We start from the raw sequence: 22,782 nt of genomic DNA, 5'->3' as shown, positions 1-22,782 counted from the left end.
TGCCTCTTTTACATTAAAAGTGAAAATCTCATCTACTTGCCTCCTATTGCAATGTACAAATGTGGTTCCAATCTTCAGCTCTTTCTTCCTATGTGGATTCATCCAAGGTGAAAAATTGAGCTAACTATCTAAGGACGGAGATAAACGTTTACTGTTGGGATCTCACTGCTGGGACCCCCGGCATTTTAATGAACGAGGTTTCCAAAGTCCCCTGTGTGACTGCAGTAGTAGTGCACAAATGTAACTACCTCTTCATTTACTTCTTTAGGATCTACATACTGGTGATCTCCATCAGTCCCAAAGAAATTAATGGAGCTGTGTTCATGCATGTGCACTACTGCTCCATTATCACTGGGGGCTGTTGTTTTTAGGATTGGTGGGGGTCCCATTGGTCAAACATGTATCACCTATCTTGTATGTAATGGGTGAACCCCTTACTACCCTGTAAAAATTAGCTGTCATATTTGTCATATATATGTCTTAATACACTTACCTGGAGTTACTGTGTTCTAGAAGTCCAGGTCCAGAAAAAGGCCTTCTATTCAGTTCACCGACTTTTGCAGTAGATGGATGGCTGGCTGACTGAGACCTAATAATATTGTCATCAATATCTGTTGGCAAAAAAGCCTCATCCCCCATGCATGTATTTGTTGCCATTGCGGTGGTCTTGCTTGGAGTGTAGACCCTATGTATACGTCTGGCTCGAATGTCTGCGCCCTTGTTGAGTCTGGAATTCACTCCAATTGAACCTGGTGGGCATGGAGTCATTGGGGGAGACGGCTGCCGCGGGGAATCAAGGGACGTCATCTCTGCAACGTTCAGTGAGATGGCTATAACAGAAATAATGATAATTAAAAAAGTATAAATACAATTATTTCATTAAACACTATAAGTACTACCTAGTTATGCAGCAGCAACTAACCTGTACCACACAATAACTTTATGTTTGCAGAACACAGTACCACCCATGAACCCAAGAAGGAAGAACTATCCAGCAAACTTGCCGAATAGGCTTCAGTGTAATTACACAGGACACTCCAAAGGCAACAGGGCAGAAGTATTGTTTATCAAACGTATCGAAAGCCCACACCGACCCAGAAATGGCTCCCATATTCTCTCAAGCAGTTCACTGGATTATTTCATGGTGGCTAAATTTGAGTCTTGCTGCATAACACTAGGTCTCCATCCCACACCTCACCTAACAGTGGGTGCGGTTGGTCCTGTTTGTTCATCACACTTCACAGCAGGTCCCCACAGGTATCACACATGGTCACTGGCACATTCCTGGTAGAATTTTCATCTAGGGACGGATTCTTGGAGGATAATTCCTAATCTTTGGACCTAGTCCTAGCTCAGGTCATAGCCATACTCCCATAGTACCACATGTGTTTTCTCAATCACATGATCGTGTCATGAGGGTATTACGATGGAGAGTGGTCCCTCATAGTTCTGGTGTCAGGAGATCACAGCGCAAGGCTTCATACACACTTGCTTAGGTTAATACTGTTGACTGTGCAGATTCTCCTTTATCTAGCGCTGCTAGGGTTAAGTAGATCCTCTGGTCTCCTGAAACTCTGAGTGTAAGCAATAGTCAGCTGTTCTCTATTGCTAATTAGCTCTGCTATAAAGGCTTCTCTCTTAGTCCAGGTAACTGCTGGTGATAGTTTCTGCTATACTGCCTCTAGAGGGAACCTGTGAGCTGTGTATCAAGAAGCCATTCAGAGAACGTTTGCTGAGGGAAAGTTGTGTGGTTTTCCCTTCCTTAGTCCTCTTTGGTTTTTCCCCTATGGTTCGGTCCTCATTATTACCTCTTGTTGTTTGGAGTGCTTTGTATGATTGCTGTTTATTTTACCCTTGTCTGTCTAATTCTTTCTGCGTCTTTAACCTAGAGCGGGACCAGCGTTTCTGCTGCCCTACGCACTATACAGGGCTGAGTCCAGGGAGAGACAGAGATAGGCACATTATCAGCACATGATCGTAAAGGAATGTTAAGGATTGCAGGGTTCAGCCTCAGGTGAGTTTAGGAGGTGACCCTGCTCCCCTTAACTTAGCACAACGGCCCACCGTTGTAACATGTACCCTGTGTGTTGCGGCGCTCGCCGTGGGTTACAGTGTACCTGGCGGAACCCCGGTAGTCAGTGCGTGACAGATTGGTTTTGATCACTTTCCAGCATGGCATTTTATCATTCTTGTGTCCAAACTCTCTCTGAGCATCAACCCTCCATATCCATTTCAGATGAAGAACTCCTCCTTCACTCCCTCCATGTCTAGAGCGCCAGTGTTATGGGGCATGATGCTAGCTTAGCCCTTGTGCTGTAACAACTCTAACGCTCTGTTCCTGTATTAGCTCCAATTCCTTTTCTATGGTTCCAACCATCATTCTTTTTGCAGTGATGCTGCACACAAAAGAGGCATACATGCAAGGTAAGTATAACAAGGCATAGAGAAATAACAGGAAGAGAGAGAACCGGAAAAGTATAGGGCAAGCACACATGAAGTACATGTATGGGGGAGATTACATGAACATCCGTCGGATTATAACATGCAGAGACATGTAAAAGTTTGGGCACCCCTGTTCAAAACTACTGTTATTGTGAATAGTTAAGCTAGTTGAAGATGATTTCTAAAAGATGTAACGTTAAAGATGACACATTTCCTTTATATTTTTGGAAAATTATATATATATATTTTCATCTTTTACATTTGAAAAATTAAAAAAGTTAAATGGGCCAAAGCAAAGGTTTGGGCACCATTCGAGATTTGTGTGCTCAGATAACTTTGGCCAACATTTCAGACCTTAATTACCCTGTTAGGGTTATGGTTTGTTTACAATCATCATTAGGAAAGGCCAGGTGATGGAAAGTTCACAACTTTATAAAAACCCAGCCTCCTCTAACCTTATGCCAAAAAACAGCAGCCATGGGTTCTTCTAAGCAGCTGCCTAGCACTCTGAAAATGAAAATAGTGGAGGCCCACAAAGTGGAATGCTATAAGAAGATAGTAAATTGTTTTCAAGTTGCCCTTTAGTTTGAAATGTAAGTAAGAAATGGTAGTTACCAGGAACAGTGGCGGTCAAGATAATGTCTGGAAGACCAAGCAAAATTTCTGTGAGAGCTGATCGTAGGATTGCTAGAGAGGAGAATCAGAACCACCTGCTTGACTGCAAAAGACCTTCAGGATGATTTAGCAGACTCTGGAGTTGTGGTACTTTGTTCTACTGTTCAGAGACACCTGCACAAATATGGCTTTCATGGAAGAGTCATCAGAAATAAACCTCTCCTGCATCCTCACCATAAAATGTCAAAATAATCTATATAAGCTTCTTCAGCCTCAAAAAAATCTCAGTTGTTTTCTACAGACAGGGCAAAAAAAGTGTACAATTTTTCTGGACTGTCCAGGAATTTCTGCAGGGTTGGTAACCCAGGTATTTATCCTAATTCAGGTTAATATTTCCAAACCAAGTTGAAGAAGCTCTTACCTGAGGTTGATCTAGGAGAGTGAATTGCAATCTCAGGAGATACTCTAACAAGGCATGTTGAGTCCCACGTGTCCTCCACATCTTCATCCTCACTGCTGGAACATAAGCTATCTCTGTCCTCTTCATCACTGTGCATTATAGTGAGGACCTGTGGGGCTTGTTCATCCTTTATCCTTTGCAGTACCCTAGTGACATTAATTAAAAGCCATCATCATTTTGGGTCTTGCTCTAGAACGTCATCATAGATTCAACTCAAATCTCAAATTATGCATTTTTTTGATTAGTTGGGAGGGAGGACAATATTTTAAGGCCGAATTCGAACATCTGTTTGTGATGGTTCAAGTATGGAGCACAATGCACGGAAGTTGACAGCCTCATATTTGCCTATCAGGCTTTCAATTTCAGGTGAGGATATCCACTGCTCGGACCATGATACAGAGGTGTCTGCATTTGGCCTTAGTCTGACAACTGATTAGAACATTCTCATCCACCATCCTTGCTATCTTCTCTTACTCATGGTGGCTTTCTCTCCAGGCTTTTAGTTCTGCAAACACATCATCGCGATCCTTCTGAGAGACTGTGACAGAAGCATATGAGGCCTCAGGCTTGAACCCCTTTGGTGGCACAGTTGAGCTTTGAGTTGCCTGAAAATTAAAATTACCAAAGATATTTAGCAACAGATACTTTATATTGCAGGGATAGCCTGTAGAAAAAAGAACTTTATAAATTCATCGCTGTCCGAATGGGTCATGATTTAATGGTTATCGCTGCCTCCTGATCTTTTTTCTCCCTTGATGTCTTAGAGCTTTACCGAAATTCAACTACAACTTCAAATATTTCCAATTTTTCAACATAAAATTTTATTTGTAGACACTCACCTCTATCTTTTCTTTTCGTGCACGGAGAGCTTTAACAGGATTTCCACAGATGACTTTGCTAACCCCTGTGATCAAAAATAAATCCATAAAAATGATGGAGGTCATATTATGGATACAGTTACTGAAAAAGTTGCTTATGCGTCCCATACTGTATAATATCGAGATCCCACAATAACAGGAATAACAACATTAATTCTTGGTAAGACCCATTCTTGAAATAATGTTACTCTCATGATTTTGCTCCGCAGTGCTCTGCTCTCCTGCAGAGCCTATGTTGGGCCTCAAATTTTTGCCCAGTTCCCGGTCCAGTCCTGTGTTGTTGGGAGGGGCCTGATCTGTGGAGCCTCGTTCCGGGTGATTGCTTTATCTAGGAGCTATTTCACCCGGAAAGCCGCCAGTGATAGTTCCTGTTTTGCAGTGCACATCTCTGGTTCTCGTGTCTGACCTGATTTTGTTCTGCTACCTAGTTCCACTGTTTCCCTCCCATCTCTTTACCTACTGACTTGATTCCCTGACCTCGGCTCGTCCCCTGACTCCGGGTCTGCTCGCTCCCTTGTAGTCATGTGACCTCTCTGTTTACCAACCTTGGCTCTCCCCTGATTCTGGCTCTACTTGCTCCTTTGTACTTTTGTGACCTCTCTGTTTACCAACCCCGGCTCATCCCCTGGCTCTGCTCGCGCCTTTTGTCATTTATGTTATCTCCTGGATTTTGACCCCTAGCTTATTTGACTTCCTCTCACTAGGTGTGTTTAGCGACACCTAGTGTACAAACCCGTAAGATCCACTCCACTAGTGTGCCTGATGACACCTAGTGGTTTGATGTCTTATTACACCCGGGCTCTCGTCATCATAGTTACCATGAGTGAGGTCACTGGTTTCATCTTCGAATAGAGAGTCCTCTGATGGCACAAGTGGGCTTCCTTTCGTACTTGAGTGGCTAGTTTTGGGAGGCTGGACAAATCTTCCAACACTTGAGAGTCTTGGGGCTGTGTGTGGTCGCCTGGTTAGCACTGGTTGGGCTGTACTGGGTCTCATAGTTAACTTTTTTTCGGAATTCCCAGATTCTTGATTAAAAAAAAAAAATCAAATATAAGCATGGTCATTCATTATAGACAACCTGATCATTATCAAGACAACCTGATATCTGTATATACCCCAACACAATAGGACACAGACCTCATAACTAATATACTACTTATACTACTAACCTAAATCCAATAATTAAAGGGGTTGTCCAGGATTACAGAAAAAAAAAACATGGCTCCTTTGTTACAAAAAATGGAAGCTTCATCAGAAACTATTTCCAAAATTTGAACTAGTTTATATCTAAACTAGTAGGTCATCCATCCACCATTCTTGGTAGCACTTACCTACAGAAGCAAAGCTCATAGCACTTTCTTTGATGGAGTCCAACACTATTAGCCAGTCCTGGTTTGAAGTCCGGGGAGTGTTTGGGTCTATCTGAACAGTGGGAACATCATCAAGATATTGCAATTGTGGGATCATTCTTCTCACTACTACCCGGTAATTGTAATCTGAAGACTGAGAAAAAACAAAAACTATAATCATTTTTGCAGTTTTGGATTTTTTTGATTAAATTTTTGTTGATGAATCGTGGGTTAAGGAAAAAACCACACGAGATGTCTCAGTAATGACATCTGCCATCCAATATCAGATTTGTCCATGGATACACTAAGAAAGGGCTCTCCAGGATTAGAATCTAAAGAAACTGCAACCATAGACTCTGTCTGGTAATGCAGATCAGCCTAGTTAACTTGAATAAGACCAAGGCAATGGTTCATCAAGATGGTCATTTTGGACGCCAGTCTTGGTGAAAGGTGTGATTGAGTCGGCTGCCTTTGCCACCATAAAAAATGGGCTAGAGTTATTGATTGGGGTAAATTATGATAAATTTGTCAGTTATGCTCAACCAATGCCTCTCCTGTGCTAAGCTCTTCATTCTTCCCAAAAAGTTGTTGGAGCTGGCGAAGTTTGGCATAAAACCCAAGAAAACAGTAAGGGTGCATTTAGATTAGCTGACCCGTGGCATCAAAGAACTGTTTATCGGCAACATTGTAGATGAATACTACATGCTTACTGGTCGGCAGGTTTTTATTACCCGGCTTAGAAAGCCTGACCATACTTCCCATGTGCACTGATAGATCTGTAATAGATTGTTCAGTGTGCCCTGGCTGCCATTGTTCCTGGCAGCACATGTCTGGTTTCCACAGAATGATGTGCTGCCGAGAAAGATAATTTTTATGCCGGGTCACAGCAAAGTTTACACTGCAAGAAAACGAGCGTTCTTAGGTAAGCTCATTCACGATAATCGCAATGAAGATAGCTAGAAATAATAGTCAGGGTGCCACAGTTGTGACAGGGAAATATGGCGCACGACGTGACACACAACACAAGGGGTGGACCGGAGGCACTTTAACAACAGTGAGCCCTAGCACTAGTGAGGGAACGTGGACACCTCCTCCACTTACCTGCATCTATAACCTGCAGTCCTAGCCAGTCCCTAAACAGGTTGCTCACCTGTCGCTAAGCAGGAACCTGAAGCCCCGAGAGACCTTGTGGTAAGCCCTGGCTAGTGAGTGGGAAGGTAAGGATCACTTGTCCCACCACTGCACTAAAAAAACACACCAGAGAGAAGGTAAGACAGACAGGGGGGAAAATAACAACAGACTAACTCCAACAACTAGGCTGCAGTCAGGCACCAGTACTGCAGCCTACACTACTACCAACAGCAAGGACTCAAGCAGCTCCTTCCACCTCCAGGACCAGAATCCAAATGACAAAGAGAATAACCAGTAACCTCTTCTGGAAACAGAGAGTATATAAAAGGACTGGGAGTGGTCCCAAACCGGAAACACCTGACCAGGAGTCAGAAGCTGCTGGCAAGTAAAACTGACATTAACCCTTGCCCCACCCAAAGAAAGAAAACACATTTAATATGTAGAGTCTCAGATGACAATGAGAGACTCTAGTCCTGATCCTGTCACTAGTCTCAAAATACAGAGAGATGGCTGTGACAGATGTGTAGTAAAGCATGACAACCTTTGCTCCATCTGTATATATGTTCTTTAGTTGTTTATTTTTTTATTCTAAAAACAAAAAATACTTATCAGCCACTCCACCACCATCTGCAATTCCTGGTATAGAGAAAGGGATGCTCGGATCCAGCTGGTCAGCAGAAGAAGAAATAAAAAAAATCCAAGAAAAATCTAGCAATCCTAAACGATAAATTCTTTATTTCACATTTTAAAATTCCATGGGTAGGACTCCATTAAAAGGGATACAGATGACGCGTTTTGGATCCAAGAGATCAGTGATATGAGTAAGGATCTGTTGGATCCGAAACGCGTCATCGGTTTCCCTTTTAATGGAGTCCTCACCATGGAATTTTAAAATGTGAAACAAGAATTTATCGTTTGGGATTGCTGGATTTTTCTTTGATTGTTTTGATTTTTTTTATTCTTCCTGTGTTTAAATAAACATGAATACTTAAGTGTCAGTTTATCATGAGGATTTGTGACCAAAGTGAAAACTGCAAGATTTAAGGATTTTTTTTTTTAATATAGCTGTATAAAAGGTTGAAGGGGAAAAAAGTCAAATAAAAAAAATGGTTTGATACAAAAACTTGATTTAAACAATAGGTCATTTTTGATAATACATTCCCTTTTAGTTAAATGAAGGGATAAGAGACATGAGATCACCAGAGGAGATGATCTCACCCAAGGTGAAATCAGATCAGGCGGCAGAGTCAGATGCAGACAGAAGGGTTGATAACCTTGTTAGAGGCTGTGTCTGGGGACAGATGGAACTCAACACATGAGAGACGCCATGGTCAGCAAAGACCTTCATTACTACTCTTAGGCTGCGTGCTTAACCCATATGTTGCTGGGATGGCCAGAACACACTGGGAGACCAGAATCACACAGATAAATGCTCTGACTGCTGAGCATACACTTTTGAACCCATGAACAATACAGTCAATCTCCATCACATATAGTGAGGTGTTCCATAGCATACCTCCGTATCCTCCGGACTGGGTCGGGCACATATGGGGTTGCCTTCCACTGTAAGTGTTGTAAGGTGGCTGCATAATACCAGGTACTGCAGTTCACTAACGTTTTCTAGGTTGTTCCCCTCAAGATCAAGGATCTCCAAACTTTCCAACATGCTCACCTGGCTCAGATCCCGGAGAGCATTGTAGGCCAGGTATAGCTCCTGCAGTGAGCAACAGAGTGTTCCATAAGATGAAGCGCACACAATGAGGCACCATTTATCATGTTTTATCTATCACACCACTTATATAACCCTTAGGCCAGAGTCACACTTGTGAGTGACTCGCGCAAGTCTCGCATCGCATCACCCGGCACGACCGCACACTCTCCTGACAGGAGCAGGTCGGCTGCATGTATATCTATGTAGCTGAGATGCTCCTGTCTGGAGAGTGTCAGGCTGTGCCGGGTGACATGATGCGAAACTCGCCGAGTCACTCGCAAGTGTGACTCTGGCCTTAAGGGGGCTTTACACAGTAGCGATATCGGTACCGAGATCGCTAGCGCGTGTACCCGTCCCCATCGTTTGTGCGACACGGGCATATCGCTGACCGTCGCGCACAAAATCGCGCTCCCCCGTCACACGGACTTACCTGCTCTGTGAGGTCGCTCTGGCCGGCGATCTGCCTCCTTTCTAAGGGGGCGGGTCGTGCGGCGTCACAGCGACGTCACACGGCAGCCGTCCAATAGAAGCGGAGGGACGGAGATGAGCGGGACGTAAACATCCCGCCCACCTCCTCCTTCCGCATTGCTGGTGGCGGCAGGTAAGGAGATGTTCGTCGCTCCTGCGGTGTCACACATAGCGATGTGTGCTGCCGCAGGAACGAGGAACAACATCGCTAATGAGAGGTAAACGATTTTTTGTTTTAAGACGACCTCTCCGCGGCAAACGATGTTGGCCGCTTTTGCGATCGTTTAACGTCGCACATAAGTGTCACACGCTGCGATATCGTTAGTGACGCCGGATGTGCATCACAAACACCGTGACGCCAACAATAAAACATTAACGCTATTGTAGCGTGTAAAGCCCCCTTTAGGCTATGTTCACACTCAGTGAGTTTGCCGTCTTTTTTAGTTTTATTCTTGGAAGTAGAAAACACTGCTTTCAAAATACCCATTTTGCAGCATTTTCATGGTGTTTTTTTGTAGCATTGTTATGGAGTGCGAATTACATGTTTGCTTTGTCCACAGTACATGTTTAATAAAATTATTTTTATTCATGAAAAACACCATTGTATTTTTGCAGCATTTTTTTTCGCATTCTCATTGCGTTCTTTAGGTGAAAAAAAAACCTGCAAAAAATGCTAAAAGAAATGATAAAAACGCTGCAATTCCCAAATTTAGTCAGAAAAAAAACAAGTGTGTGCATGAGATTTCTGAAATCTCATAACTTTTCCTGGTACTGTAAAAAGCAGCTATTAATTCGTGGAAAAAATGGTAGCAAAAAAAGCCAAGTGTGAACATAGCCTTATCTGGTATACAGCTTGATCAAGCATTGCTTCTTTAAAACAGAAAAGGAACTAACTCTTTTTATATATTTTTTACTCTGTTTGGAGACTTATTTACCACTGATTTATTACTGTAAGTATAAGTCTATGTGCACACAGTGTATTTTTCGGGCAAATTATTACAATTTTATAACTAACTAGCTGTAGCACCCGGCGTTGCCCATGATAGTAACTGTCTTTATGTCTCTCTCCCTGTCTCTGTCTGTCTCTCTCTGTCTGACGCTTTCCCTGTCTGACGCTTTCCCTGTCTGACGCTTTCCCTGTCTGACGCTTTCCCTGTCTGACGCTTTCCCTGTCTGACGCTTTCCCTGTCTGACGCTTTCCCTGTCTGTCTCTGTATCTCTTTGTCTGTCTGTCTCTCTCTGTCTGTCTCTTTCCCTGTCTGTGTTTGTCTGTATCTGCCTCTGTTTGTCTGTGTGTTTGTTTGTGTCTCTCTCTGCCTGTCTGTCTCTATCCATGTCTGTCTCTGTCTGTCTGTCTATAACTCTGTCTGTTTCTGTCTGTGTTTTTGTCTCTGTGTGTCTGTCTGTCTGTCTATTTCTCTATCTCTATGTCTGTCTTGGTTTGTCTCTCTCTATATCTCTCTATCTCTCTCTGTCTTTTTCCCTGTCAGTCTCTTTGTCTCTTTCCCTGTCTGTCTCTTTCCCTGTCCGTCTGTGTCTCTTTCCCAGTCTGCCTTTCTGTCTCTCTCTGTCTCTCTTTCCCAGTCTGCCTGTCTTTTTCCCTGTCTGCCTGTCTGTGCCTATGTCTGTTTTTGCTGTGCCTGTCTGTGTCTGTCTGCCTCTGTCTCTGTCTCTCTCTATCCATCCGTCTCTCCACCGACATCATATTACCTCACAAATAAGCTTCTTACACTATGAATGTCCTTTGTTCCTATAGCAACCAATCACAGCTCCTATTAATGACCTGTAGCTCCCAGCTCCATTGACTTTAATGTAAGCAGTTTTTTTGGAGAGTAACTGTAAAGCACGGGGTTAAATTTTCCTGTCAAAACATAGTCTATGACTTTCACTGGGTCACATGAGGTGTCTGTGCAAAATTTCATGATTGTAAATGTAATGCTGCAGATTCCTTTAGCGGACACACACACACACACACACACACACACACACACACACACACACACACACACACACACACACACACATACATACATACACTCAGCTTTATATATTAGATATATAATGTTCTTAAACTGGAGTCAATGTGATCTAGGCGAGGGCTACACAACAACATTTCAGATGATAAGTATTATGGTGCAGAATTCCCCCACCCCGATTCCCTGCACTGTAATACATGCTGCAGGCCAATCAGCAGACATTGGGCTCCCCCTGATGAGGGTCACATGGCAGAGATAGAGTGCGCTGTCCGTGTCTGCATGCCAAAGTCAGCTGATGGCTTCTGTGCCGGCTAAAGAGGAAGAACATTATTAGTGGAATGGGCCTAGGATGAAGGACATTATAACTGAAAGGGGCCCACAATGGGGGCATTATACCAGGAAAGTACCCAGGTTGGGGGATATTAAACCAGGAAGGGGCCCAGGATGGGGAGAATCTTTACAGCATGGGGCCAGTATTACTGGAAGGGCCCAGAACAGGGGACGTTATTACTAGAAGGGGAAAGGAGGATGGAGACATTATTATTACTGGAAGGTGCCCTGGATAAAGAACATTATTTTAGGAAGGGGCCCAGGATGGAGGACATTATTTTAGGAAGGGTGACAAAATGGGCGACATTATTAAAGAAAGGGGCCCAAGATGGGGGACATTATTACATGATGAGGCACATTATACAAGGAAGAAGTCAAGTATGGGGCCATTATTACTAGAAGGGCCCAGAACAGGGCGCATTATTACTGGAAATGGCAAGGAGGATGGAAACATTATTACTGGAAGGTGCCAAGGATAAAGGACATTATTTTAGGAAGGGGCCAAGGATGGAGGATATTATTATAGGAACTGTGCCAAAATCGGGGACATTATTAAAGAAAGGGGCCCAAAATGGGGGACATTATTAAATGATTAGTAACGTTATACAAGGAAGCAGTCAAGTATGGTGGCATTGTTACTAGAAGGGCCCAAAACAGGGCACATTATTACTGGAAGGGGCAAGGAGGATAGATACATTATTAAAAGAAGATGCCCAGGATAAAGGACATTATTTTATGAAGGGCCCCAGGATGTGGTACATTATTACATGATGAGAAACATTATACCATGTAGGAGCCCAGAATGAGAGGATTATTACAAGAAGGGTCCTAGGATGGGAAGCATTGTAAAAGGATGATACCCAGGATTGGGAGCATTATTACTGGAAGGGCTCAGGACAGGGGAATTCATAACTGGAAGGGTCTAAGATGGAGACTATATTATTGGAAGGTGTCCAGGATGGAGTACATTATTAAAGGAAGGGGGCCAAAATGGGGGACATTATTAAAGAAAGGGGCCCAAGATGGAGGTACATTATTACATGATGAGGAACATTATACCGGGAAGGGACTCAGGATTGGGAGTATTATTATGGAAAGGGCCAGGATGAGGATATTATTACAGGAAGAGCCCCCGAGGGGAATATTACTGTAGGAAGGATCCAGGATGGGGAACATTATTACATTGGAGATGATTATGCATATATTTATAGGTTCTTAAACGCTTCAAGAGCCCTTATATCTGACCAACATGAAGGTGAGGGCCTAGGATGAAGGACAATATACCTGAAAGGGCCCAGGATGAGGGGCATTATACCAGGAAGGTGCCCAAGTTCAGGGATATTAAACCAAGAAGGGGCCCAGGATGGGGGGAATTGTTGTAGGCTTGGACCAAGTATGGGGGCATTATTACTGGAAGGGCTCAGGACAAGGGACATAATTACTGGAAGGGGCAGGAGGATGGAGAAATTATTACTGGAAGGTGTTTAGGATGTAGGACATTATTTTAGGAACGGGACCACGATGGAGGACATTATTATAGGAAGGCTGCCAAAATAGGGGACATCATTAAAGAAAGGAGCCCAAGATGGGGGACATAATTACATGATGAGGAACATTATAGAAGGAATGAGTCAAGTATGGGGGCATTATTACTGGAAGGGCCCAGAACAGGGCACATTATTACTGGAAGGGGCAAGGAGGATATAGACATTAATACTGGAAGGTGCCGAGGATAAAGGACATTATTTTATGAAGGGCCCCAGGATGTGGTATATTATTACATGATGAGAAACATTATACCATGTAGGAGCCAAAAAGAAGGGCATTATTACAGGAAGGGGCCTAGGATGGGAGACATTGTAATAGGATGATACCCAGGATTGGGAGCATTATTACTGGAAGGGCCCAGGACAGGGGAAATCATAACTGGAAGGGTCTAAGATGGAGACTATATTATTGGAAGGTGTCCAGGATGGAGTACATTATTAAAGGAAGGGGGCAAAAATGGGGGACATTATTAAAGAAAGGGGACCAAGATGGACGTACATTATTACATGATGAGGAACATTATACCGGGAAGAGGCCCAGGATTGATAGCATTATTATGGAAAGGGCTAGGATGGGGACATTACTACAGGAAGAGCCCCCGATGGGGATATTACTGTAGGAAGGATCCAGGATGGGGAACATTATTATATGGGAGGCGATTATGCATATCTTCATAGGTTCTGAAACGCTTCAAGGGCCCTTATATCTGACCAACATGAAGGTGAGGGCCCAGGTTTCAATTTTGCACCAGGGCCCATAGATATGTTAATGCCTTTAGTAATTAATATGAGAATTACTCTAGCTTAAAAAAGTGTACCTTTAAAGAAGACAGGGAGGATATACCATCAAGATCAGTAAGGTTACAACGAGCCATCCAGAGCACTTGTAAATGTGATAGTGATGTCCCAAGATCTCTGGAAATAAAATACCAATAAAACCTCCAGCAACTCTAATAATGAAGCACAATGACCACAAGCTGTATCTAGTTTCTCAAATATTAAAAATTTTGTCAACGCAATATTGTGTACTCGTATCCTTTAAGAATTCGAGCACCTGATTAGTGACATTGGTGACATTAGTGACCTCCATCCCTCCTGACCTCTGTCCCTCTTGCCCTACCTGACCTCCATCCCTCCTGCTCTGTGTCCTCCACCCTCTTCCCTGTGTTTACTTGTTCTCCCGGCCTCCAACTTCGGCTCTGTTTCTTGACTTTGGCTTGTTTCCTCCCTGGTACAGACGTGACATCCCAGCATTGACCATTTCCGTTTGACTATCCCTACGTTGGTGTTAGTGACCTCTAGTGGGCTTCTTAATTATTGCACTCAGGAATGGTTTTCCTTCCTGAGTTCCAGCGCCACCTAATGGTAGCCTGACATTAGGTTAGGTCATGGCTTGAACATCGATGGACTTACGTCTACATTCAACCTTAGTTTTAACTTTAATACCGAAATAATAACATAGAAAGTCCTTACCTGATGGACACGATTACACTATTGTTCAGCTTAAGTTCTTTAAGGTTTGGCATGTGTGTACCTGTATTAATAATGTAAGAAATATGTAAGTGATTTACAAAGTGTAAAAGCCATAATCTCTGCATGACACTGCTTTATTGTTTTTTCTGTTGCTCAGATCATGGAAGATGATCTGATAAAGGTCAGCATAGAAAAGTAGCCAGGGCTCTCTTTTTTTTAGAAAACTCAGTCATTTACAATTGATATCATTCCTTCCCATCATGATATTTTATCAGACATACTCAGAACTAAAGTACAAAGAACAGCTACATCTTTAATCCCAAGCAAACGTTTTCTAGCAGGTTCTTGAGGATACCTCCTGAGGATGCTTGAATCAGGCGAAACATTATAGTCGATTTTGTGTCAATTTTACAATTTAATAGATAGGGTAAATATTTTGCATCAGATTAATTTATTGTCTTCAGCAGCGGGTTATATAAATCTATTTAATATCTACTAATTATTCTATTTAACGGAGTTTAAGGGGCGTTGAGCATATAGGGATTTGTTAACTTAATGGAACACAAGACTATTGACTCTTGTATAAGCCTAGGCTTATAAGACGTACCCGGACTTTAGAGAAGGAAAATTGGAAAAATAATTTTGTTTTTTTTTTTTTAAATTTAAGTATTTTATTGGTTTTCATGAAAAACATAACAGGTTATAAAATTCCACTTTGCATGACAAATCGTGAATTTCGGGACCATAAGGTCCAGTGAAAGAAGAAAGAAAGGGGGGAAGAGAAGGAGCCTCTTTAATACAGCGTGTGACGGACACTCAGGGCGTCACACATGAAGAATCCTTATGCAAGGACCTCCCCTCTCCCCCCTCCCCCCGATCCCCCACAAAGGAAACTTATCACAAAAGAAAACTCCTAATAAGAAGGAAAGTTGAAAAGAGGAAGAATGGAAAAAGGAACAGCCACAAAAAGAATACCACGGGGCCATCGCCCACCCACCATGTTCATGTAAAGAGACAGAGTCTCGGTCAGAAGTGAAGTTATGTCATGAGTTCGAACTAGACCCTGCCAAAAAGGACTCCCAGTGATCCGAAGTTCCGCATCCCCCCGTGATTGGGCCAGAACCCTCTCCATCCGATATATTGCATTCACTTCGACAATCCACTCTTCCAAGGTTGGAGAGTCCGCCGTCTTCCAGTGGCGAGGTATAACAGTCTTGGCGGCCTGCAGAAGGTGTCGCAGAACAGATTTTTTTATAAGCTGTCTGGGACATAGGAAACATATAGAGCAGGACCGCCTCAGGACTTCTAGGCACCACCACTCCTGAGACCTCTTTGATCGCCTCCAGCACTCCCTCCCAGAAGGTCCTCAGGGCTGTGCATGACCACCAGATATGTGTCATAGTACCCCCCTGAGTCCCACATCTCCAACAATTGTCCGGAATCTCGGGCCACCACCTATGGAGGAGGGAAGGGACCCTGTACCATCGTGATATGACTTTATAACTGGTCTCCTGGGACTTAGTGGCAGTCACAGATTTATGTGACAAATGGAAGCAACGCTCCCATTGTTCTTTAGAGAACGTTTGGTTGAGTTCCCCCACCCACGCTCCACAAAAGGGGGGGAGAGCGTCCAAACCTCCAGAGACCAGCAATTTGTATATAGCTGAAATATTGTGATTAGGGGTAGTCTTTGTGTTGCGGGCGGAGGAGGGAACGCTGCGCTCTCCCACTGCTCGGGTCCGGCTGCGGCTACTGCTGCTCGGCGGTGGCTCGAGCGGTGGGCCGGATCCCGGGGACTCGAACGGCGCTCCTCGCCCGTGAGTGAAAGGGGGATTGATTGTGGGGATTTGAATATTGTCCGTGACGCCACCCATGGTTGTGGTGATATTGGTGACACCACCGCTGCTCTGGACGGCGATCCCGGGAGCAGTGACAGGGAGCAGCTTTGTTGTTAGTTCTCCCCTCCGTGGGTAGAGGGTTGCTTGTCCTGGGGCCCGGTGATGGGGTAGGGATGGTTGGCAGGCGGGTTACAGTGACTGGTGAGGTGCAGGGTCGCGGGGGCAGCACTGTGCCGCTCGGCACAGTGGTACTCACTCAGCCAATGATGAGGACACAGTTCTCGGTAAAACACACGGCTGGATGGACGGGTCCCACAGACGGCTGCGGTGTTGTTTCTCCCGGCAGGTTGATGGTGACTGCTTTCCCTGCACCTATGTACTGTAAACGGTTCCAATGGGTTCCCACCGGTAACCCGCTCTCCAGCTTGGATATGGGCTGGAGGAGCCCCTTTTGCCCGCAGGCTCTGGCCCTGGGAACTTTAGCCTTGGCGGTGACTGTTTTTCCCTCTCTCGGTTGGACTGTTGCCTTCTGTCGGGACTTGGCTGCTGAGAAACCCAGGAGGTTCCCTTCGCTAACGGATTTGGCAAATTCACGGCGACTCCTAGCCTTGCCGGGGTCCGTAAGCCCCTGCCAGATGGTGCTGACTTCTCTTTGCGTACCGGTCCGGTACCGCCGGGCCACCGCCCGTCCACGGTCCTTACGGTAAACTCCGATAGGTCACTCCTGCAGACGGTCACCACCGTCTGCCAACCTTGCTGATCCGTCCGGGCCACACACCCGGACCAACTTCAGGCTGCTTAACTGCCACTTCACTCCTCTCTCCTTTCACTCTCCAAACTCATCTAATCTAATCTGCCTGCTTTTCCCGCCTCCAGGACTGTGTACTCCTCGGTGGGCGGGACCAACCGCCTGGCCCACCCCCTGGTGTGAACATCAGCCCCTGGAGGAAGGCAACAAGGGTTTTAGTCTGACTTCGGTGTGCCTGACCGGGAGTGTGGGGTGCGTTGGTGTTGTTCTCTGTGGCCCCTGGCTTGTCCAGGGCGCCACATTTGTAGTACACATGGCCTCAAAAGGGGATTGAGAGAATGAGGGCTCATGCTCCTGTGTAAAGGATGTAAGGAAGTGCTGGAGTTGAGCATATTCAAAGTTGTGGCGTAATTTTTGGGGTTTCTCCCCCAGGATTAACGGAAGTGGAAGGGTCTGTCCCTGTGGGGCAACATGGATAAGGCGAAGAGGCGTCCTTTTAGAACCTTCCAAGAAGAGGGTAGCGGAAGCACCCGGAGGAAAGTTTGGACTATCAGTCACCGGCATCAGCGATCCATACACACGAATCAGATCACATTTTCCTCTGGGGGCATGTATTGTGCGTAGAGTCTGCCCGGCACCATATCCCACCACTAGTTTGCGGCGGTTCAGTCTTGGCCACATCCAAGGGAGGGTTGACACCGACAGAGAACACAGATCATAAGCCAAACGCACCCATAGTTTAGACCACTCACCATGCAGCAGGTCCAAAACCCGTGCATGGGCCGCTGCCAGGTGATACCTTCAGCAGTCCGGCAGGCCCAGACCGCCCGCGTCCTTTGGTCTAGTCAGAATGCTATTCCGTATTCTCGGTCGGCCTTTGGCACAGACAAACTGGATGAATAATTTTTGAAGTTTATGCCAGTATGATGCAGGGATGTGAACTGGTATCGTCTGTAGCAGGTATGGAAAAATAATTTTTAATGTTAAAATGGAGGTCTGTCTTTTAATCCTAGTGTGTCTTGTATTAGCTCACCAGGGCGGTGAAGTGATGGTGGTAGAGCAGCTCAGGAGGCTGGGTCGACAATGCTGCGGGCTCGGAGGACAGGGGTGTCCACGGTTCAGAAGGTTCACAGGACGGAAGGTAAGGAATACTTTGGGCGCGGGGGTGTCGTGGATCAGGAGGGGTGGCGATACTGGGGACTCAGAGGTGTCGCATTGGGTACCATTGAGCCTGCCGGTGGGCTGTCCGTTGAGTCCGCCAGTGGTTGACACGATAGTCTTCAAGAAAGTGGCCAATGTAGCGGCGCATGTGCAATTTGAGATCTCAGCTTCTGTGGCCACTTTTTTGAAGACTATCAAATCAACCGCCGGCGAGCTCAACGGAGCCCACAGCCCGTTGGCAGGCTCAATGGGGTCTGTTGCCCACCGGGAGGCTTAATGGCACCTGCCACTACACCACTGAGCACCCAGTATCGCCAACCTTCCTGACCCGTGACACCGCCGCAGCACCCCAGAGCCACAGTATCGCCGATCCTCCGTCATGTGACCCCGCTCCACCACGTCGTGCCGATCCGGTAAGCTTTATCCAGATTATAAGATGCAGCCCCATTTTCCCTCCAGTTTTTGGGGAAAAAAAGTCTTAGAATCCGGAAGTGGGACCCTCACTCGATTATAAGCCGAGGAGGACTTTTTCAGCATAAAAAAATGTGCTGAAAAAGTCGGCTTATACACTAGTATATATAGTAATTGGATTTTTGTGCTTCTGCATTTGAAGGGCCATCACATTTTTTTTCCCACATTTTTTCTGTATTTTTTACGTATATAGCGCCATTAATTCCATAGTGCTTTACATACATCAGAAATACTGTTTTTTTTTACATATATAGGTACATAGAAACGCAGAGAAGATGCAGATGTCTTCTCCGCCTGTCCCATAAAAAAAAAAGAATTACAGAAATGGCTACTGGTCCTTAAAGCCTAAAATGCATCCTCTCCTTATTATTGGCGAGATCGGCGAGTTTATCACTTTCTGATAACTTCACTTTCTGTTAGGATTACTAATTTCTGGCTTCTCTTGGAGCACGGAGGATAACACTTTTCTTCTAAAGCCAGCTTTACACGTTACGATTAAGCATACGATATCGTATGCGATCCTACACGCCCCCATCGTATGTGCGGCACGTTCAATTTGTTGAACGTGTTACACAAACGATTATCCCCCGTCACACGTACTTACCCGTCCATACGACCTTGATGTTGGCTGCGAACATCCACTTCCTGGAGTGGGCGGGACGTTCGGTGTCACATCAACGTCACGCGGCAGCCGGCCAATAGAAGCGGAGGGGCGGAGATGAGCGGGACGTAAACATGCCGCCCTCCTCCTTCATTCCGCATTGCCGGCGGAAGCCGCGGGATGCAGGTAAGATCTGTTCATCGTTCCCGGGGTGTCACACACTGCGATGTGTGCTGCCCCGAGTACGATGAACAACCTGATGTGCAATTTTTAGCAATTGAACGATGTGTATGCGATGAACGTTTTAACGTTCAATCGCAATCGCACGTAGCTGTCACACGCTACAATGTACCTTACGATCCGGGATGTGCGTCACTTACGACGTGACCCCGCCGACACATTGTAAGATATATTGCAGCGTGTAAAGCTCGCTTTACTTGCGAGACATCAACCACAATGAAGTTTCATAGCTCCAGTATTGCAGTTTATCCAGTGACATTTCCAACCTAACAGTTTTATTTCACCAGCTCTGATGAGAACGAGCCTCTCGGGAAGCTAATTGCATGATTTTATTCCTAGGTTTATGAGCACAGGTCTGACACCTGATGTAAATTGTCTATACGGCATTGCTATTAGCTGAAAATCTGGCTTTTTCGTATGAGCCCGCTGTCACACGGCCGTATTTTCGTCATAACAGAGTCTATATTAGCAGTGCCCACATATTGACACACGAAGTGTTGCTCATAACTCGCCGAGCGGCATCAGACGCTGTTCACACTACAGTTTCTGACACTCCACCCTAAGGTTTCTCTGATGTTTCTGAGTTACATAGGCAGGCTCGGGTGTCGATCAGCTGTGTGCTCAGTAGTGGTCAGGCTAGCAAGGTCTGCTAACCTGCTGGTTACTTCTAGGATCACATGTTGTTGGAAACCTATCACATTTAATCCCCGCCTTTTTAAGATGGTGGAATCTGTCTTCCCATGCCAACTATAGTTTATTGCTTTATTGGTCTGTATGCTCTTGTATCCCAGTCCTACTGGTGATTATATTGCGTGGTGGTTGAAGATGTTGACTAAATTTCTCGTGATCTTGTTATTACTTCCCTGCTCTTATTTTCCTCCTTACTTCTTATTGTGCTATACCTTTGTGTGAGCGTGTTGTGATATAGAGTTTTGCTTTCTCCTGTTTGTCTATCTCCGTTGGTTTTATCACACTCCAATTCTGGCCCTCCCCTGGGGTAGGGGGTATAAGAGCAGGGCTGGTGAGGAAGGCGGCTCAGACATCCTCACCTTCAGAGGTAACTCTGAGATAAAAGATAGCTAGGGTCCCCCTAGTCTCAGGGCCATTCTAGGAGCCCCTGTCCCCTGTTTTCCCCCATCACCATGACACATATATAACAAGGTGCCTACATCAGAAGCATGACTATAGGCACATAGAGATTGTGGTCTCGCCAAAGCTCTGGAGATATTAATAATATTAATGGAGACCAATATTATAAATGACGTGTCACAGTTGGGGGCCCTATTACAGATATTTTATTGAAACCCACAAGTTGCTCCTGTAGCCCATGTTATACCCGCTGTGCATTTAAGGCAATACATATATAAGCTAATGTATCAGTTTAAAGATCTTTTCCAAAAATCACAACTTTTCCCTTATCTATAGGTTAGGGGATAACTGACTGATCACTGAGGGTCTGACTACTGGGACCCTCAGCAATCCAGAGAATAAGGACTCTGGAACCATGAGAACTGGGCTCTGGAGCCACGTCTTGATTGGAGTGATGGTATGAATGCTCCATGACTTGCCCCAGGGCTATGGGGTACTCAGTCCCGGGCGGAGTATTGCTGAGATGTGTAACTGGGTTCTTTACTCACAGCGATTGGATGGCTGGTACCCGGAGGAAGGCTGGTCCTCACCACTGGTCCCCTTAGTCCCAGTGCTGGTTTGGTGACTTGGTGTCTTCTTTCCCCTGCACCCTTCTCTAGTTGGTGGGTCCCCGTGGCTTGGAGCGTCTGGGGTTCCCCTCCTGGTAGTCTACCAGTCTTTAGTCCGTACGGCGGGTAGTTTGAACCCTGTAGGGTTGGTGTTCCATTCCGGTCCCTGGTTCTACCGTCGCTGCTGGTGCCCCTGCACTTTACGGTCAGTGAGATCCTGGATGGTCCCCTCACTGTGCAGATTTTATCAGGTTTGCCTGGAGCGTTTGCCTAACCTAGGGCTCTGTACCCCGTCGGAGCTATGGTTCCGAGAGTACTCCATCGTGCTCCTTCGGCAACCACACGCCTGCGCCTGACAGGTCACTGTTACACACTCCTGTCAGTACAGGTACGTCCGTCTCCTCTTACTTACATTTACTGACGGTCTTACCCCATCCTCCCTGGTTGTCAACTAGTGGACTGGATCTGTCACCAGTCCTTGAGGAAGGGAAAAACTGGGATTATATATGTGTTATGGTGTTACCAGCACTGGTCTTCCAGGTTTCTGGGGGTAGGCCCTGCATCTTTGACAGGATGCAGTATCTTGTAGCGCCTGATGGCTTCAGGGGCGCTACACTCCACACTCAGCTCCATTCATTGGCTATGGAACTGCCAGAGAAAGCCAAGTAGAGAGCTCCGTTATTACCAGTAGTCCCATTGACAATGAAAGGAATGGAGGTTGAGCATTCGCAGGTCCGCTTCATTCAAAATGGGGCTGTGGAGAGCTCCTTTCGGGGGGATCCCAGTGGTTGGACCACAGTGATCAGACAGTTATCCCCTATCTTTTGTATGTAGGATTTTGAGAAATAAACCCTTTAAGAGCTAGCTGCAATCTGCACAGCACATAGGGCCACCTGTTTGACCCCCTCACCTAAAAAGCATCCCTCACCAAAATTCCCCAAGGTGCGTTCCCTCGTGTCCACACACATTTGGAGTGTCGTAACATTTTGCAGGTTATCTTCTCCGGTAAGTGCTTTCTGCAAGGAAAAATAAGATAAAATCACAGAATATTGATGTCAGGGGATAAAGTACAGATTCCTATATATTTTGTATAGTTTGTATTTGCACGGAGCACATACCAGTCTTGTGGGTGAGAGGTATTCATCAACCAGGGTGTCATAGTCTTCACTGTTTATAGGATTTGGATTCAAAAGCCCTTGCCACCCCAAATCCAGGACCCTCACGCTGGGTGTACCTGGGTGTCTCTGCAAACTCTGTGCCATGCTTTACCTAGAAGCAAGTGACTAATAAGCAATGAGAAAATAAACAATATTCTAATTATCTATACATTTATTTAGGTAGAGTCAATATTTGAACCATTTTCCATATAACCAGTATCATATTATCAGGCTGAACGATAAAGCTCCATGTTGGGGCCACTTAATACCATATTTTTAGTAATTTTTATTTTTTTATTATATAATTTTAGCATTATTTCCCTTGTGTTTGACCACAGTTGACCTGCTGAGTGCTAATCCAGAGGCAGGCTACCAAGAGTTACTTTCTGCTAGTCTGCTTGTTAGTCTCCTTTGATCACCTGATGTGGGGGAGCCAATCACATCTGCTCCCCTCCTATATACAGTATGCTGGCTCGATCCTTTCACCTA

General features: G+C 45.2%; 1 protein-coding gene across 6 annotated transcripts in view; it reads right to left on the bottom strand.

The window, feature by feature from the left end:
• LRRC56 (leucine rich repeat containing 56) overlaps window positions 1–22,782 on the bottom strand; it is a 70,243-nt gene that overhangs the window by 2,081 nt on the left and 45,380 nt on the right. For 5 of the 6 annotated variants that reach the window (XM_075326329.1, XM_075326333.1, XM_075326332.1 and 2 more), the window contains 11 exons: window positions 22,255–22,405; window positions 22,047–22,152; window positions 14,381–14,441; window positions 13,726–13,822; window positions 8,392–8,589; window positions 5,727–5,898; window positions 5,214–5,420; window positions 4,357–4,421; window positions 3,992–4,122; window positions 3,479–3,663; window positions 494–830 (listed from right to left, as the gene is read on the bottom strand). In XM_075326329.1, coding sequence (XP_075182444.1) covers window positions 494–830; window positions 3,479–3,663; window positions 3,992–4,122; window positions 4,357–4,421; window positions 5,214–5,420; window positions 5,727–5,898; window positions 8,392–8,589; window positions 13,726–13,822; window positions 14,381–14,441; window positions 22,047–22,152; window positions 22,255–22,398 — 1,703 coding nt within the window. In that variant the 5' untranslated portion in view covers window positions 22,399–22,405. The remainder of the gene's footprint in view (window positions 1–493; window positions 831–3,478; window positions 3,664–3,991; window positions 4,123–4,356; window positions 4,422–5,213; window positions 5,421–5,726; window positions 5,899–8,391; window positions 8,590–13,725; window positions 13,823–14,380; window positions 14,442–22,046; window positions 22,153–22,254; window positions 22,406–22,782) is intronic. The other variant, XM_075326334.1, reaches the window with a different exon arrangement.

Source organism: Anomaloglossus baeobatrachus, chromosome 10, assembly GCF_048569485.1.
Source record: "Anomaloglossus baeobatrachus isolate aAnoBae1 chromosome 10, aAnoBae1.hap1, whole genome shotgun sequence".
In the NCBI taxonomy this organism is placed as follows: Eukaryota; Metazoa; Chordata; class Amphibia; order Anura; family Aromobatidae; genus Anomaloglossus; species Anomaloglossus baeobatrachus.
This window is presented reverse-complemented; position numbering and strand designations above follow the sequence as displayed.